This window comes from Thalassophryne amazonica, chromosome 17 (genome assembly GCF_902500255.1).
Source record: "Thalassophryne amazonica chromosome 17, fThaAma1.1, whole genome shotgun sequence".
Classification (NCBI taxonomy): domain Eukaryota; kingdom Metazoa; phylum Chordata; class Actinopteri; order Batrachoidiformes; family Batrachoididae; genus Thalassophryne; species Thalassophryne amazonica.
The window spans coordinates 32,062,211-32,079,314 of NC_047119.1; the positions used below are offsets into that span (position 1 = coordinate 32,062,211).

Here is a 17,104-nt window from a genome sequence, read left to right on the forward strand (position 1 = left end):
ATCTGATATACTGGAGAAGGTGATGATCTAGAGCAGTGGTTTTCAAACTGTGAGGCGTGCCCCCAGGGGGGCGGCAGAGTTCTTCAGGGGAGGCACAAGGGATGGGTATACATAATACATAGTGTGAAGTTTGATCGAAAGCGGAGAAACAGCACAGAATATTTCGAATTAGTATACCATGAAACATCGCGCCAACAGGCAGGTGTGCACGATCCTGGTGTGAGAGTTTGTGCACTCTGTGTCTTTTGAGCAGGAACACAGTGCTAGGTGCACCACATCACGCCGCTGATGTGGAATAAATAAAAACCAGCTGGTACCTGTGGGACCACATCGCACTGCTTATGTGGAATAAATAAAAAAAAAAAACAGCTGATACATGTGGGACCACATCGCGCCGCTAATGTGGAATAATTAAAAAATAAAAACCAGCTGGTACTTGTGGGACCACACCGTGCTGCTTATGTGGAAAGCAAAAAAAAACCTTCCAAAAGCTCTGATTGCCAGTCAGAAACTTTACCACTGAGCTACGGAGATGTCTTTTGAAACCTTGGGGAACCTGCCTCATATCAAGAAGGACATGGAAGTATTCCAAAAAAAATTAAAATCACACACCATATAAAAACACCACATTTATCAAGCGAACAATACAAATATGATCTGTCTGTTCCTCTGTAGATGACCCATGGTCACTGACATACAGTCATGAAATGACAATGAGAAGAAGTGTGCTCTGATCATATCCGGTCACCCTGTGCGCGTCCTGCCCGACACGCGTGTCTTGTGGACGCACAGACACCACGTCATGTGGAACAGAGCTCACGTGACAGTCAGATCACCCGCTGCGTGTTCTAATCGGACGATCTGTTTCAACCTGGGGGTAGCCTGTCAATGGGCTGCAGCGTGCGCATGCTCACTCACTGCAGCCTGTCACCACGTCAGTATATGTTTTTATTTATGTCCACGTAAGGGCAGCAAGCAGACACGCGCGTCACAGTGGGCAGTTGTTAGTTCATGTCTGTCCAAACACAGTACCTGTTGTCCAGCTGGGATGTCCAGATCCAAAGATCTCCACAGCTGCTTCTGTCAGTGGCCACACATCCTGTCAGTTCAGCACACACACCAAAGCCACAATCGTGGGGCACTTAGACAGATTTCACTGCCACACAATGATTGTCTGCAGACTGTTGTCGTCTTAATGCTGCGAATGACCACACATTTTCTAAGTGCCATGCGAGCGGTGTTACATGTTCGTGCGTGTCACCTGGAATTTGGTCGACACCTGCCGCGAGAGGGTTCGATGGGCTCGCACAACACACACTCTGTTTTTCAGCCGCTGGTGTTGCGCAAACAGTTGTAGCAACAGGTGTAGGAGGCGTTCGAGGCAGGGACGATTTTACACGTTTTGCACACGATTCCTGCGCGCTTTGACCAAACTTCGCACTATGTGGGAAGGGGCCCTAAGAAATTATCCGATCCACCAACATCAATAGCCTTTTTGTTTAACGATTCCCTTATCGGTTCTTCAAAGCGGCTGTTGTTTTTGAGGGAGTTTTATCAGGAAAATGATCATTTCGTTACGTTGATTGCAGACCTTGCAGCGGGTCTGTAATCAACCGCTTCTGCAGAGGCTGTTCTTAAAGCTTGAAACAATGAAGCAGTGCTCTGACCCACTGCTTTGTTGGTTCATTGCTTTGCTGCTTTTCAGAAGGGACAAGTCCGCTTCTTAACCCCTCTCAAAGCCATTTAAAAATGTCAATTGTGAGCCATTTTTGTGCAGATTAAAGTCACTAACTGGGACTCTTGTCTTGTTGCGAGCAAGAAAGGAGCATCGTCCTCCGTTGTGTTCGCACAGCTCCAAACACTGCATTGCTGTCTGCCGAGTCAAGTTAGAGTCCGGCCAGAATTAACAACTTCAAGCGAATCACCGTTTTAAATCAAATAACACCTCTTTCCAAACGTCGTAACACAGCCAATAAACTATAACAGACTAAAATGAGACATCCTGCATTCTTTACATATTATATTGATGTTGACTTGAAGACACATGAAGATGTTGAAATTGTGTCAGTTGGGGGGGTTGGCAGCTACACATTTGTTCTCTGAGGGGGAGCTCACTCTCCCACACTTTGAAAACCCCTGATCTAGAGGATTAAATAATGGACTTGGGACCAGAGGAACCTCACTTCAAATCCCATGTCAAGCTCCTTGCATGGCAGCATGCTAACACCAGTGTGTGCATGAATGGGTGAATGTCAGGCGTCATTATAAAGTGTTTTGAGCTTCTGCTTCAGATAGGAAAAGTGCTATAGAAATACAGTCTATCTGTTATACTTTGTTTGTGCTATTATACCATTAGTAATGTAACAGTAACTATATTTCTTAGTCACTTCCTTCATGAAATTATATTGTTCTGCTTCTTGCTTCTTTTTCAGCACCATGGATAAAATATTTGCTGCCTTAAAATTTCACTATTTGTTATACAGATGGCATTTAAATTTTGTAATCTACCTGCTTTTCTCCTACTTGGCTCATAATGTGGAGGGCACTACAGTGCTGTCTTGCAGAAAAATATCATGAAGGCCCTCTTCTGGTCATTAATAGTGATGCAGATTTAACCAAAAGATGTACCTTGGTTACTTATAATATCTGTCTTTACACATAAAAGAAACTTCTCTTTGCAACATAACCAAATCTTTCAGGTTATTTACTTTAAATGATGTAAATGGAAATGCTGAAAATGTATTCATTGCTTATAGTGATTAGGCAAGAAATATTTAACTAGGCCATGATTTATCTTTATTTTGGAATCCATTGATGGGAAGCATTTTATTTTGAAATCCAATAAATGATGTGTTGGCTTCATCAAATCAGGACCTTCAGCGTGCACTGGGGCGGTTTGCAGCCGAGTGTGAGGCGTCCGGGATGAAAATCAGCACCTCCAAATCCGAGGCCATGGTTCTCGACCAGAAAAAGGTGCTTTGCCCTCTTCAGGTCGGTGGAGTGTCCTTGCCTCAAGTGGAGGAGTTTAAGTATCTCGGGGTCTTATTCACGAGTGAGGGACGGATGGAGCGTGAGATCGATAGACGGATCGGTGCAGCGTCTGCAGTGATGCGGTTGCTGTATCGGACCGTCGTGGTGAAGAGAGAGCTGAGTAGGGGGGCAAAGCTCTCGATTTACCGATCGATCTACATTCCGATCCTCACCTATGGTCATGAGATTTGGCTCATGACCGAAAGAACGAGATCGCGGGTACAAGCGGCCGAGATGAGTTTCCTCCGCAGGGTGGCTGGGCGCTCCCTTAGAGATAGGATGAGGAGCTCGGTCACTCGGGAGGAGCTCGGAGTCGAGCCGCTGCTCCTCCACGTCGAAAGGAGTCAGTTGAGGTGGCTCGGGCATCTTTTCTGGATGCCCCCTGGACGCCTCGCTGGAGAGGTGTTCCGGGCACGTCCCATTGGGAGGAGGCCCCGGGGAAGACCCAGGACACGCTGGAAGGATTACATCTCTCGGCTGGCTTGGGAACGCCTTGGGGTTCCCCCGGAGGAGCTGGGGGAGGTGTGTGTGGATCGGGAGGTCTGGGCGGCTTTGCTTGAGCTGCTGCCCCCGCGACCCGACTCTGGATAAAGCGGAAGAAAATGGATGGATGGATAAATGATCTGTCAGTTTTATTGGTAACTTGACTAAGGTTATCAAAAAGTGCCATTCTACTTTTTTCCCTTCTTTTTTATAGTTAATAAATGTTCACTGCAGAAGACAATTAATTTGGTTATTGTTTATGAAGTTTCCGTTTAAGAATATTTATCAGTACATTCAAACTTACCATTAAGAGATTTTGCCTGTACAACACACAAGAGTCCAAAAAAATGCCATTTGCACTAAGCTAATATTTTAGTCTTGACATCTTGTATCTAACCAACAGTCTGAAACTCGAAGATATTCGGTTGACTGTGACATAAAACAGGGAAAACCAGACCTGACCTGACCTACTGCACTTGAGTTTTTTAGGAGAGCAAGTAATGCATTTTCCTGATCTGTGTTTTGTTGCCGTAGGTGTGGCGAGGCCTCAGGAGGGGGATGCAAGTGACGAAAATGAAGAGGCTGAGTTCTTTGATGCCATGGAAGAGTCACCTGCATTCATAACTGTGACTGCCAGCAGCAACATACAGCACAAGTTCTGCATCATTTATCTATAACCAATAATCTCAGTACTGTGACCCAGCAGAACTATTACTGTGAACTGTTTTTTAACGTATGCTGCTTTCTTTCAGGCGCTCAGGGAGTAATCAGAGTATGATAAGTGGAGGAATGCCCAGTGACTGGACTCACAATGAAAATGTAGGTGTATGCTGATGGGCATCAGATGTAATATTTTATACATGTCAGATTCCGGTATATGATTAATGTACCCCATGCGTGACACCCTGACTGCATTAGAAAGCTTCTTCAGTGACAGGCTGCTCCACCCAAAGTGCATGAAGGAGCGATACTGCAGGTCCTTCTTCTGTCACACTCCACAACCAGCACTGTTCCCAGTAGACTACTCAGATCATTAATATCATTATAGTAACAATTGGTCAGCCATTTGCAACAATACTGCACATTCTGTGCAGTAATACTTGTACACTGTTGAACATCTCTTGAACACTTGTGCAATATTACAGAACATTCCTTCTGCTTGTATATAGTCTAATCTATTCTACTGTATATATTGTTGTTCCGTACAGAACTTGAATTCCGTATTTGGTAATTACTTTTCTTTTACCTTATTTTTGAATACTTGCACTGTTGTTCTGTGACTGTCCCTATGCTGCTGTAACATCATAAATTTTTCTGCCGTGGGACTATTAAAGGATTATCTTATCTTATCTTAAGCTTTTCCCAAAGCCTATGAAATTTTAGTGGGCATGCTGCTGCTAAAAATAAAGTGGCTGTGGTGTTTTTATTTTATTCCAGGATACCTCAGGCACAAACCACCTGCAGCTTCAGAGAACAAGACGCAGCCGGATTCCTGATAAACCCAATTACTCTCTTAATCTGTGGAGCATCATGAAGAACTGTATTGGCAAAGATCTGTCCAAGATACCCATGCCTGTAAATAAAAAAACTCCTAAACTAGCTGCAAAATGCTTATTATTTCATTTGAACTGAGATAGGGATCAGATGTTTCTCCATTTCTTTGTTTCTGTTGTAGGTAAACTTCAATGAGCCATTGTCAATGCTGCAGCGCCTGACAGAGGATCTAGAGTACAGTGAGCTTCTGGACCGGGCAGCTCGCTCTGACTCCTCCCTTGAGCAGATGTGCCTGGTAGCTGCCTTCTCTGTCTCCTCCTACTCCACAACAGTCCATCGCACAGCTAAACCCTTCAACCCTCTGCTAGGGGAGACATATGAGCTAGATCGCTTGGAGGAGTATGGGTACCGTTCCATCTCTGAGCAGGTGAGACCGTTGTCCATGCAGGTCAAGTATACATAACACCATGGTGTTCGTACTCCGTGTGGTGACGGAAAATGACTGTCCTCTCTCAGGTCAGTCATCACCCACCAGCTGCTGCCCTCCACGTGACGTCACAGCGAGGGTGGCGCTTATGGCAGCATATCACTATTGATAGCAAGTTCCGTGGGAAATATATTTCTGTTATGCCATTAGGTGAGACCAACCACAACACTATAAGTACCAGACATACCCACACGATACTGAGATTTACTGTATTTTAGATGACCAAAGTGCATATTTTTGCATATTTGTGATGTGTTTATCTTCACTGTAGGAAACATTCATCTGCAGTTCCACTCAAGTGGGAATCATTACGTGTGGAGCAAAGTGACTTCAACGGTGCACAACATTATTGTTGGGAAGCTTTGGATTGATCAGGTGTGTTCTTCTCATACTCTGTGCTGCATGTGTGCAAGTCTTATTCTAATTTGAAGATGAGGGTCAAAAGACAGAAGGTGTCACGTGCTGTCGAGATTTTAAAAAACTGAGGTTTTTTTATTGACATTTCAGGCTGTACAACCTTGTAATGTCTTAGGATCCAATCAGCACGGTTAAAGACAAACCTGTATTTAGAATAAAAATAAAAATAATAATAATAGTAATAAGTTAAAGCAGCATGGCACAATGTTCAGCAACATCTTGTGGTTCTATTTATGCAAGCTGCATGCTTATGGGCGCTCCTGAGTGAAGCTAGCAAGGTTTGTGCAGCGTACAACACTGATTATCTTGCCTGTATTCATGATGCCAGTCATTGCTACAGTCTACAGTGTTTCATTCTCTTTTTCAGCTTTGTTGTAAGCACAAGTGCAGAAGGGGTAAAAGTGCAATGATTTTGGTTACAGTTTGAAATCTTAACACTAGATGGCATCAAAAACTCCGTCATGCCACTTTAAATGCATATAGCGCCTTCAAGCTACCCAAAGACATTTTTCACAAAAAGTAATATGGGGTTAAAGATGTTGGGCCTTAGTAAAAGTAAGACTTCCAAAGATTCATAAAAATGTCCATAGAACAAACATCATGGATTAGTTTTGGATGAGTTCCAAAGAGTGGGGGTGCCACATTGAAGGTTTTGTCCTCAAATGTTCGCAGTCTGGTGTTGGTGGTGGAGAGCAGACCCTTGTCTGTGGACTCCAGTGTCTGCATGGGGCACAAACATGCTGAAAGTCCAATAGGTACTGAGGAGTAAGGGCATGGAGGGATTCATGAAGAGGAAGATTTTATAGGACATGTGGGACTAACCAGAAAGCCGGTGGAGGTGATATTCTGCCAGGGCTTAGTATGAGGGAGAATCCGAGCATCTGAGAAATAGGGTAGACCAACTAGGACACCACAGCAGTAATCCAGACAGTAGCAGACAAGGAAATGGTTGACAATCTCAGCCACACAATCAGAAAGTGAGGGCTGGAGTCTGGAGGTGTTTCTGTGATGGTACAAAGCAGATTTGGTAATGGGTTTGATGTGAGTAGAATGATGACATGTTGTCTACTCTATATGCTTATTTTATTGTAGTTACTAAAAACATTTATATATCTATGTAATAATTATATAATGTAATATATGTGACCCTGTGATGGACTGGCATCCTGTCTAGGGTGTACCCTGCCTCTCACCCTATGGCTGATGGGATAGGCTACAGCTCCCCCTTGACCCTTAACTGGAGTAAGTGGGTATAGAAAATGAATGAATGAGGACAATATGGCATGTATATCCAAAAATACAGGTCCACACGTGCTAGAACCTCTAGAATGGCCCGCAGTCTGTATTCCCAGGCCGTGAGGCTGCTAAACCTGCAGTCTCTCCCTCCCCTTCCTTCTCTGTCATCGCCCGCCATCACTACACGTCACATCCCACCATTACAATAAGTGTGAATTGGTCTTTGCATTGCTGCAGCAGCCACTCGACACTCCCCAACATCCCTGTTTACTGGGACCCCCCCGTTACATATACGCACTTTACTCTGTTATACTGTGCACTAAGATGCTGAACTGTCTCTCTGTGCCTTACTTGATAATGAAGGTTTACAAACATATTCATACCCACGAATAAGTTATTATGTCATGAATAAGCTACTATGCCGTTGTTTGAGGCTCCATCGAAATTTCGTGTCATTTATAACTGTTGTTATTATGCCAATGACAATAAAGTATTGAAATTGAAATTGAAATTGAAAAAGCTTATAAAATTTTTTTTGCTGAAGACACCATTTAATAACAGAAACAAAATGAACATTATGAAAGACAGAAGAATGTGTTAACAAGCAAAGAGATTTAGGTCATCAGATACTTTTGTGATGTATTTCTTATGCAGTTTTTGTTCTTTCTTTGTTGTTGGCAGTCTGGTGAGATTGAAATAGTGAACACCACCACCAAAGACACCTGCAACCTCAAATTCTCCCCTTATAGCTACTTCTCCAGAGAAGTCCCACGGAAAGTAAGTCTGCTTTCTCCTCTTTAAAGGCTAAAAAATGTTTCCCCATCTGCTTGTGTTTGTCTCTTCAGGCCTTCTAGATGTAACAAATATGCATAAAGACAGACTTCTATAACAACAAATTAGCTTGTATCATAAAGTCTAGAACATTAACAGCATTCCTCTCACCCAGCAGCAATTTTTTAATGTTTGTAACACATCCTCTACTGTATTGTTCCATGACACGGTAATTCCAAAAACTAAGAATGCCATCGCTTTATTATTTACCATGTCACGTATTGGTATGTAACACGGTGTGATTACCATTTGATCAGTTCAAATATTAGTGGACTGATTTTAAAAGAACCTATTGCCAACCAAAGCAGATCAGCGACCAACTACATATGCCCATATTATTTAACTACCCTGAATTATAAAAAGAAAAAAATATACAAGACCTGTACTGCTGATAGGCCTATGTGTGAGGTGTGTTTTTATTTATTTAACCAGGTTAGTCCCATTGAGATCGAGACCTCTTTTGCAAGGGAGACCTGGACAATTATAAAGTGTAATTTGGCCCCTTTAATGTCTGCTATTCTTTCTGGGTGCTCTAGGTGGCAGGTGTCGTAGAGGACAGAGAGGGTACAGCTCATTACATATTGTCCGGAACATGGGATGGCAAAATGGAGAGTGCTAAAATAGTGGACAGCAGCCAAGGATGCAGCGGATCTGAAGGCAAACAAAAGATGGTTTATCAAACTCTTCCACCCAAACTGTTGTGGAAGAAATATCCCCTTCCGTACGTTCAGTTCCATCATAGCTGCCCCTTATTTTTGCCCTGTCATATTTCACTTTTGCCTGACCTTTTCTCTGGTTTTGTTACATCTCTCTTTCACTTTGCAGGGATAATGCAGAGAACATGCACTTTTTCTCCTCACTAGCTCTCACACTGAATGAGCCTGAAGAGGACGTTGCACCCACTGACAGTCGTCTGCGTCCAGACCAGCGGCTAATGGAAGCAGGCCTGTGGGATGAAGCCAACGCCGAGAAGCAGCGTCTAGAAGAGCATCAGAGGCTGGAGAGGAAAAGGAGGGAAGCACAAGCCAATCAGGCACTGGAAGAAGGTGAGAACAAAGGGGCAAGAAAGTTGGCTGCTAGCTTTTATACGGCAGTCACGTGAACCTGTGTGTTATACCTTGCTTAAAAGCTTTGTTAGTTGTTAGCAAGAGCAAATGTCTAATTTTTCATTGTTCTGAATACTGCCCATTAAAGAATTTGCAGGGGAAAAAAAATAAGTACCTTATTTTGTGGACTATAAGTTGTGGTTTATTATTTATTACTAGTTTGGAACATCCTGAGACTTATATATGGAAAAAAAACACTGCATTATCATCTGTGACTACAAGATGGCACTGGCTATATGTGTGATAAACTGCTCCTGTATACTGAATCAGATCCTGTGAATCACACTAGGGCGCAGTTGCGGTGAGGCACCATTAAGCTGATGCCAACTGCCATAAAATGAAAAGAAAAAGATCTGAAACAGAGAGATGTTCTCTAAGACATAGAACAAGTGGCTTTAAAAATCATGCTCTCAAACTGAAAGACTACACTCTTGAATAACAGCAGGCAATATAACTTTCATACTATCTGACACTCCACTTTGAACTGTGACAACAAGAGCAGCAATGATAGGCCAGCTAAAATAAGATAAATGGACTGCATTTATATAGCGCTTTTCCATCTGCATCATACGCTTAAAGCACTTTACAACAATGCCTCACATTCGCCCCGATGTGAGGGTGCTGCCATACAAGGTACTCACTACACACTGGGAGCAACTAGGGGATTAAGGACCTTGCCCAAGGGCCCTTAGTGATTTTCCGGTCAGGCTAGGATTTGAACTGAGGATCCTTTGGTCTCAAGCCCAGCGCTTAACCACTAGACCATCACCTCCCCTAAGATGTAAGGTAAGGCTATTATCTTTCACAAATGTTTTCCAAAGGAGTTTTATGGCATGTTTACCTCACTCTTCTGTGCAGTGGCCACAGGAGGCAGTTTAGTTGAGTTTTGTGCCATGTACACTAACATTATTTAACCCTTTAGTTTCTCACTCACTAACATGATGTTTGTGTTAGCACCATGTTTAAAAAAATTAATTTGACTTGTATGTTTTTTCTTATTCATGAAGCATTTTTGGAGTGCTGCGACTAATGCTCTTGTGCAACTTGTAGTCTGAAAAATATGACACATCAACTCTATCATCACTTGTGAGGATGTAGAACTCCTGCAGTGGTTTGGCTTTCAGTTGACTGTGTGCCCAGTGCCAGCCCACTAGATAACTGTATAGGCCAGGGGTCTTCAACTCCAGTTCTTGAGGGTCCAGTGTCCTGCAACTTTTAGATGTGTCACTGCTTCAACACACCTGAGTCAATTAATGAGGTTATTTGCAGCCCTCTGGAGAACTTGACTGCATACTGAGGAGGTAATTCAACCATTTGATTCAGGTGTGTTGGACCAGGAACACATCTAAAAGTTGTAGGACATTGGTCCTCGAGGACTGGAGTTGAAGACCCCTGGTATAGGCCATCTGATCTCTCACCTCACTCAAAGCACTCTGATGAAATGCTGACAGTGCAGGCTGCTGGACATGCTGTCATTCACTGTTGTAGACTCTTGATACTTACATCGTATATACCTCTTGGGGATAAGATGCGCTGACTGCATTTCAGGGTTGTTTGGTGCATATATCTGCATATTAATGAAGTTGAAGTGTTTAGTGAATCCCATGACTCACTAACACTTGCAAAGGATAAGCTAATTCCATTTTATGTTGCATATGTTTGTGTATTAATTAGATGAAATTATTTGTCTTGTGAATATAGGATGGCACACACAAATATGACAAATTTTATCAAACATTCCAACAGCCATAACACATGAACACTTGATGAGGGTTGTCACATTGAAAATATATACATACATCAGATATTCTGACACAAATGTGATGAGTTGTGTGGATACACTAATTCAGGTGCAAGTGCCACATTTTTGTTAAAATTCTCAGGGTGCCTCAGACTTGACTGGACTTTAGGCACATTATTGTTATGCATGTCAGGGAAGCAACTTCTTTTGGCTATCCATCACATACTCATCTTGACCTTGTGGTCCATCACCTTCCCAAAGACAAGATGCTTCATATCACGAGGTGATAAACAACATCATTAAAGCTGTTCATTGTAACATGTTGTGACAGGAGCGATAAAGAACCTCAGAATAAGTGGAATCAAAAGACAGAGAAAACTTGGATTGTTACCAAGAAAGGACATAGTTGTCACTTAGGAGAAGTAATAGTATTAGAAGTAGTCTCTGAAATTTCATATGGTACTAATAGTGTAGCAGATAAAAGACAGTTTCAGGGGGAATCTTAAATGGTGGTGCAAGCTCCAAATTTGGCAAAAATTCCCCTTTGACATTTTCCTTTGGAAAATACCCATGGGCCTCTCACATTTTTACAGTGGCAGCCATTTTTCAAGCTGTATGCTGTACTTGCCATGGCTTGCCCATTATTGATGATCCCAGCATCAGATCATAAGCTATGTTTTTAACCATGTGGAATGGCTTGTGGATTGCCAAATCTGGCAATCCACAAGCCATTCCTCAAATCAAGCAGGGTAGCATTCCAAGCAAAGTCCACATAGAGCCAATTGACAGTCAAGCAGGTGGGTCTATGGAATAGGAGTCAGACTATCAGTATTTAGACTTGAGTTTGATTCCTGTGTCCTTGGACAAGACACTTTATCTGTGTCATCTCAGTCCACCCCAACTGGTACTCACCTTGGCTGGGGAACTAACTTGTGATGGACTGCGGTCTCATCCAGGTGGCATTTGCTTCACACTGTGATATCCGGGGATAAGCACAGGCCTGGTGAACCTGAAGAAGACTTACTTACACCAAGATTATCCAAACTGGTCCACATACTGAGATTTTCTGCAATGCAGTATGACAGAATGGCAGCCATTTTTTCAAGATGGCAGCCTGTTAAAAATTCAAATGACCTTTTTTTCAAACTAGTAATGTCTATGGGCAGAAATATACTTGCTTTTTGACAACCAACTGTGTCATGAATGTAGTTGTACACAGACTTGCCTGGGGATTACACATGTTACTGGAGTATTCAGCAGACACACCAGGATGTTCAGAACATGTAGACCAGGGGTCACCAACCCTTTTCCTGGAGAGCGCCTGCTCTGTATGTTTTGCACATCTACCTACTGAAATCACACCTGATTTTTTAAAGCTAGCGTTTTCCAGCTCTTGATTGGCTGAGCACACCTGATAGAGTTAATTGCCTGGGAGTGGAACAGGGAGAGTTGGATAACATGCAGGGCAGGTGCCCTCCAGGACAAGGGTTGATGACCCCTGGTGTAAAACATCCTGATTTGTATGCTGTAATCAAATTTTAGATTTCACGGGTCTTTTTTCAGATGTTCTGACAAACACATTGTGTAGCGCCAATCATGTGGACTTGGTCACATAATTTCTCTTAAAGACTTTCCACCACTGTTTGTGGCTGCCGGTCATCCAGATGCTGCCTACCCCCAGCGTCACATTAATTTCTGAGGAAATGCAGAACCAACTCACCAAATGAACACAGAATATGTGAGGCAGCCTACATGCACTAGTTATTTCTGCTTTAAGGAGTATTTTTACTATATTTGGTGTTTGTACCCAATTAAAAAAAAATTCTATTACTTGCTGCTCTGAGTAGTGAGTACTAAAAAAATCAGAAGTAGGAAAAAAGTATTCCCACCTCATGAAATCATCATTTTTTCTTAATCTTAGGACAAGATATCGAGGGTTACCAGCCACTTTGGTTTGAGAAGAGAACAAACGACTCAACAGGGGAAAGCACCTACATCTACAGAGGGGGTTACTGGGAGGCCAAAGAGAGACAAGACTGGAGCATGTGCCCTGAGATCTTCTAGGGCCAGATTTCCTCTCAGACTTTAGCATCGATAAGTCAGAGCGGCTCCTCGTGCTGTGAAAATACACGTGAAGGACAAGTGCTAGCTTCCTGTAACTAGCTGTTCTACCACGTGTTTTCAGAATGCATGGCCTGTATGTTGTGTGTGTCTATGTAGCATTGTAGATAAGTTATTTTGAGAGTTAGCACAGTAAAATTCATGCAGGCGTGTGTGTGCAAGGGCATGCGTGGATGAAACGTTAAGATGAGGTTTACAGAAAAGTTATTTTTGCATTAAAACACGTCAGGATTCAGACGTGTCACAGTGACAGTTTGGGAGATGAGGGGCATGTGGAGATTCTGGTGCAAGCGGTGAAGAGCTTCCCCTTCTGCAAGCTGAAACAGTGTTCTCCTCACACTCAGACACCAGAGTTTGAAGCAACAACAAAACAATCTTCTGCACTAAAATATTTTTCAAAAAAAACTTTAAGTTATTGATCTCTCTTGATTCAGGGAGAATTTTCAAATTCTGTAGCTTAAAAGTTGCACAATGTGTATTTTGAATGATTTACACTTATCTGTGTGCCCGGCCTCTGCAGAGCAGCAGGTGGCCACTGAAAATCAGGTTTGATATCAGCCTCTCTGAATGCACAACTTCAGTAGCTGTTTTATACGTGATTTTAAATTCTGTCTGCTTGCATAAAATAACATTGTAAAACAACTCCACTAGAGTAGTTAAATGTTCTAAAAGTAAGTCCCTGCTCCCTTGTTTTCACTCGTGGTTGACACAGCAGATCCAAGGTGGATCTGCATGTTGATTTGGCTCACATTTTATGCCGGATGCCCTTCCTGACGCAATTCCACATTAAATGGAGAAACGTGGCAGGGGACTTTCCACACTGGAACCAAGCACACTAAAAACTTGGCCATCACCTGTGCAAGCAGTTAAATGTTCTAAACTTTCTGAATTTTAGCCTTAATTGCAGGGTTGCTGGAAGTCAGAGTTGGAGGAGCTGAGAGAACATCTAGGCTATATAACGATGTTATAATAATTGCTGAACAGTAATGCAACATTCATGAATTTACCATTAATTTATAGAGCCAACAACCCTTTTCACCAGTTTTAGAACATTTTAAACTATAGCAGAGAGCACACTTGAACATAAACTTGCTATATATCATGCAGGTTTATTCTTCAACAGAAGTTGCTTTATTGTTGACTAAGCCACAGAAAACACTGAAGAGTAACTGAACAGGCCACAGGCACTCCAGAGACATTTTGGGGTTTGTTTCCCCCTCCACAAAAGACTTCAGTTATTTGATATCTTTTAGTTATTATCCTGTCAACTGATTAAATGTTTAGTCACTACACTCTAAAAAAGTAACTGTTGTCCCAAGGAGAAAAATTGATGTAACAATTTGCATAGATTTTTTTTAAAGTTATTTCAACTTAGTTATTTCAACTATCAACTGAGTTAATGCCACAAGACAATTCTAGTTAAGATGAAATAACTTTTAAAAAAGCTATGCAATTTATTACATCAGTTTTTCTCGTTAAGATGGGTTCATTTTTTAGAGTGTAGAAGAAAACAATAAAAAAAGCTTTGTTTGATAAACTTTTTTGCTTCGCAGCCACAACCCCTCCCCAGTAAGGGGCGCTGCAGCCCCCTCAGCATGTCTACTTCCACCATCCCTCTTCAATTATGCAGTGAAGTAATACCAATGGTTTAAACCCACCCTGCTCAGAGTACTGCTCTCGTTGGAGTGACATCTCTGCTATTTTGGAATTGTGGGATAGCTCACGCCCACAGATTGAACTGTAACTGTAAATGGTATTCAAATCATTCCAATCGTATCTTTCTGAACTCTTCCGCATCAAACTCCATCATGTCAATGTTTACAATGTGCTTGAGCGATAACAGGTGAAGGTGCTCATAAACTTTAAGTTTCTTAAATATTTATTATGGCCACTCTTAAAACTTCAGTTGTCTTTATAATTTTATTACTGGTAAATTTTAGAATTGATTTAGATGAGATATACTCATTATCTCACAGGAATAAATCACAATTATCTGGGAACTACTTTTTGCGCAGGAATTCATCAAGCTGTCGGCCGCGGGTGCGTATTAACACAGAATACCCAAAAACTGGCTAGAAGTTCAGCCAAAACGAGTGTCCACTTTTAGCTTGCTATAAGCTAAGCTAGTGGTGCTTGCAAGAGTGTGGGTTTAAACCAGGCAGTTACTTTTCTTCCTTGCGTGTACTTCATGGTGAATTTTATTTTACTTTACATTTTCTTTAAAAAAATGAAAGGTAATTCTTATTGCTAAACAGTAACAAATGTCTATCTCTGAGTTAAAACGTTAAGATTGAATGTGAGAATGCATGTTGGTTTATCGTAATTTCCGGACTATAAGCCGCGACTTTTTTCACACGCGTTGAACACTGCGGCTTTTACAGCGATGCAGCTAATTTATGGGTTTTTACAGGCTTTTCCATAAGTCGAAATACGTCAACTGATGCTGTCAATTGATTTCCTGAAAGCTGTGCTCCTCATGTGGTGTAAATTCACACACAGTGTTTTAGTGAAGAAAAGTCCCTCTGCGGCATTTTGCGCCACGGTCACACTGGATGACGTGCGCATCAATATTTACGTGTTACCTTCAGGGAAAAACATTTACGATACATATTTAATTAAAAGTTTTAAAAAATCTTTCTAACATCTTTCTGTGTAAATATCTCATGTTACAATGTGGAGACCCGCAGCTTATAGACAAGTGCTGCTTATGTACAATTTCTTTTTTCTTTTTAAACTTGGTGGGTGCGGCTAATATTCAGGTGTGATCTATAGTCAGGAAATTACGGTATTTGGATATGTTAGAAATAAAACAACAATGCAGTCACTTGAAAAACTGCTCCCAGGCTAGTAAGCACACATATTACAATTCAGCAACAGCAATCCATTTGTGCTACATTGAAAATATGATAAATGACAGTAAAAGTTAGTGTTAAAACATCAGTCATAATCAGATTAGTGAAGAAATAACCAGTGCAACCAGTCAGTGCCATACATTGTAGTATTGTAATATTCGCTCTTTGCTAAAGAATAATAAGCTGCTGATTTATGGTTTCCATCACACGGTATGATGTAGTATACAAATATTGAATGTTTATGAGTGCAATGGTAAGAATATTTCCTGGTAAAAAAAAATATCCTTTCCATTGAACGAATGAAAAAACATTCATTATTTGTTTTATATAACGCTTAAAATAGATCCTTGTCATTTGATATTTTATTAATTTAGAAACAAGAGGGACTTACGCCCTTCCCGATCCTAAGGTGTCTGCCAAAGCTCGGTAGCGACTCTGAGATGCCCTGTCTCACTCAGGTGTCATCTGACAGAGCCTGCTGTGCCCCAGTGGCTCCCCTCAAGCCTTGAGCTGTGGCAGCGCCAACCCAGTCTGAGGGACTCTGCCTCCGCCAAACACTGCTTTTTCAGAACCCCCCATCCTGACATGTTCTTGAGCCCCCTCAGCGCATTGAGCCTTTCCGTCCGTTACCCAGCGAGTCTGGGCACTGTGTAGGGCCGCTGTTTGTTTTTAAGCTAAGCACCATCGCCACTAGTGTGAGCATGTGGCGGCGTGCAATAGCACACAACGTATAGCACCAAAATTGCACGCTACATAGAGCCAAAATTGCATGGAAAATGGAACACAATGGCAAATGGTATGAATAATCCATATCACATGACATACAAACCAGCAATCAAATGGCAAGGATCTATTCAGGCATTATATAAAAACGATTATTGCACAGATATGGCTACTTTATTGTATAAAAGACACATCTGGTTTAGCTTGTATATAGCAAATATCTATATTGTTTCACATTATGTGAAAACTTATATAGTGGGCATATACAAATGCACATATATATTTCAAGTGAATTCAAGATTGTATAGCAGTTTATGATATGTAGGTATGGAAGTGATATGGAAATTAATGTGAGTTTACAAAATCTGTATAAAATATTGCAATTATGCAATTAAGGTGTTGTTAATGAAGCACAATTTAACATTTATCTGCAGGTAATGAAACTTGCTATATAACTCAACCTAGTTTCATGGTTACTTGTAGCTATGCATGGTTTTAGAGTGGTTTACTGTATCTCTAGTGAGGAGTCTCTTCTAGATAATTTGTCTGTGGACTTAGCACAATGGGGACTCACCTTTTGTGC

The 17,104-nt window shown here is 41.7% G+C and overlaps 1 protein-coding gene and 1 long non-coding RNA gene across 2 annotated transcripts in view; one reads left to right on the forward strand and one right to left on the reverse strand.

Moving 5' to 3' along the window:
• osbp2 (oxysterol binding protein 2) overlaps positions 1-13,548 on the forward strand; it is a 29,590-nt gene extending 16,042 nt beyond the window's left edge. The window contains exons 5-14 of the mRNA XM_034193115.1: positions 4,048-4,168; positions 4,266-4,332; positions 4,951-5,088; positions 5,189-5,434; positions 5,524-5,644; positions 5,766-5,869; positions 7,829-7,924; positions 8,515-8,699; positions 8,804-9,024; positions 12,747-13,548. Of these exons, the coding sequence (XP_034049006.1) occupies positions 4,048-4,168; positions 4,266-4,332; positions 4,951-5,088; positions 5,189-5,434; positions 5,524-5,644; positions 5,766-5,869; positions 7,829-7,924; positions 8,515-8,699; positions 8,804-9,024; positions 12,747-12,889 (1,442 nt within the window). The 3' untranslated portion in view covers positions 12,890-13,548. The remainder of the gene's footprint in view (positions 1-4,047; positions 4,169-4,265; positions 4,333-4,950; positions 5,089-5,188; positions 5,435-5,523; positions 5,645-5,765; positions 5,870-7,828; positions 7,925-8,514; positions 8,700-8,803; positions 9,025-12,746) is intronic.
• Positions 720-16,012, reverse strand: LOC117530156. Its single transcript, XR_004566198.1, has 4 exons — positions 15,862-16,012; positions 4,775-4,779; positions 3,190-3,198; positions 720-730 (listed from the first exon to the last, which is right to left on the reverse strand). It is a non-coding gene; the product is annotated as an uncharacterized LOC117530156 (long non-coding RNA).
• Between the last annotated feature and the right edge of the window lie 1,092 nt (positions 16,013-17,104).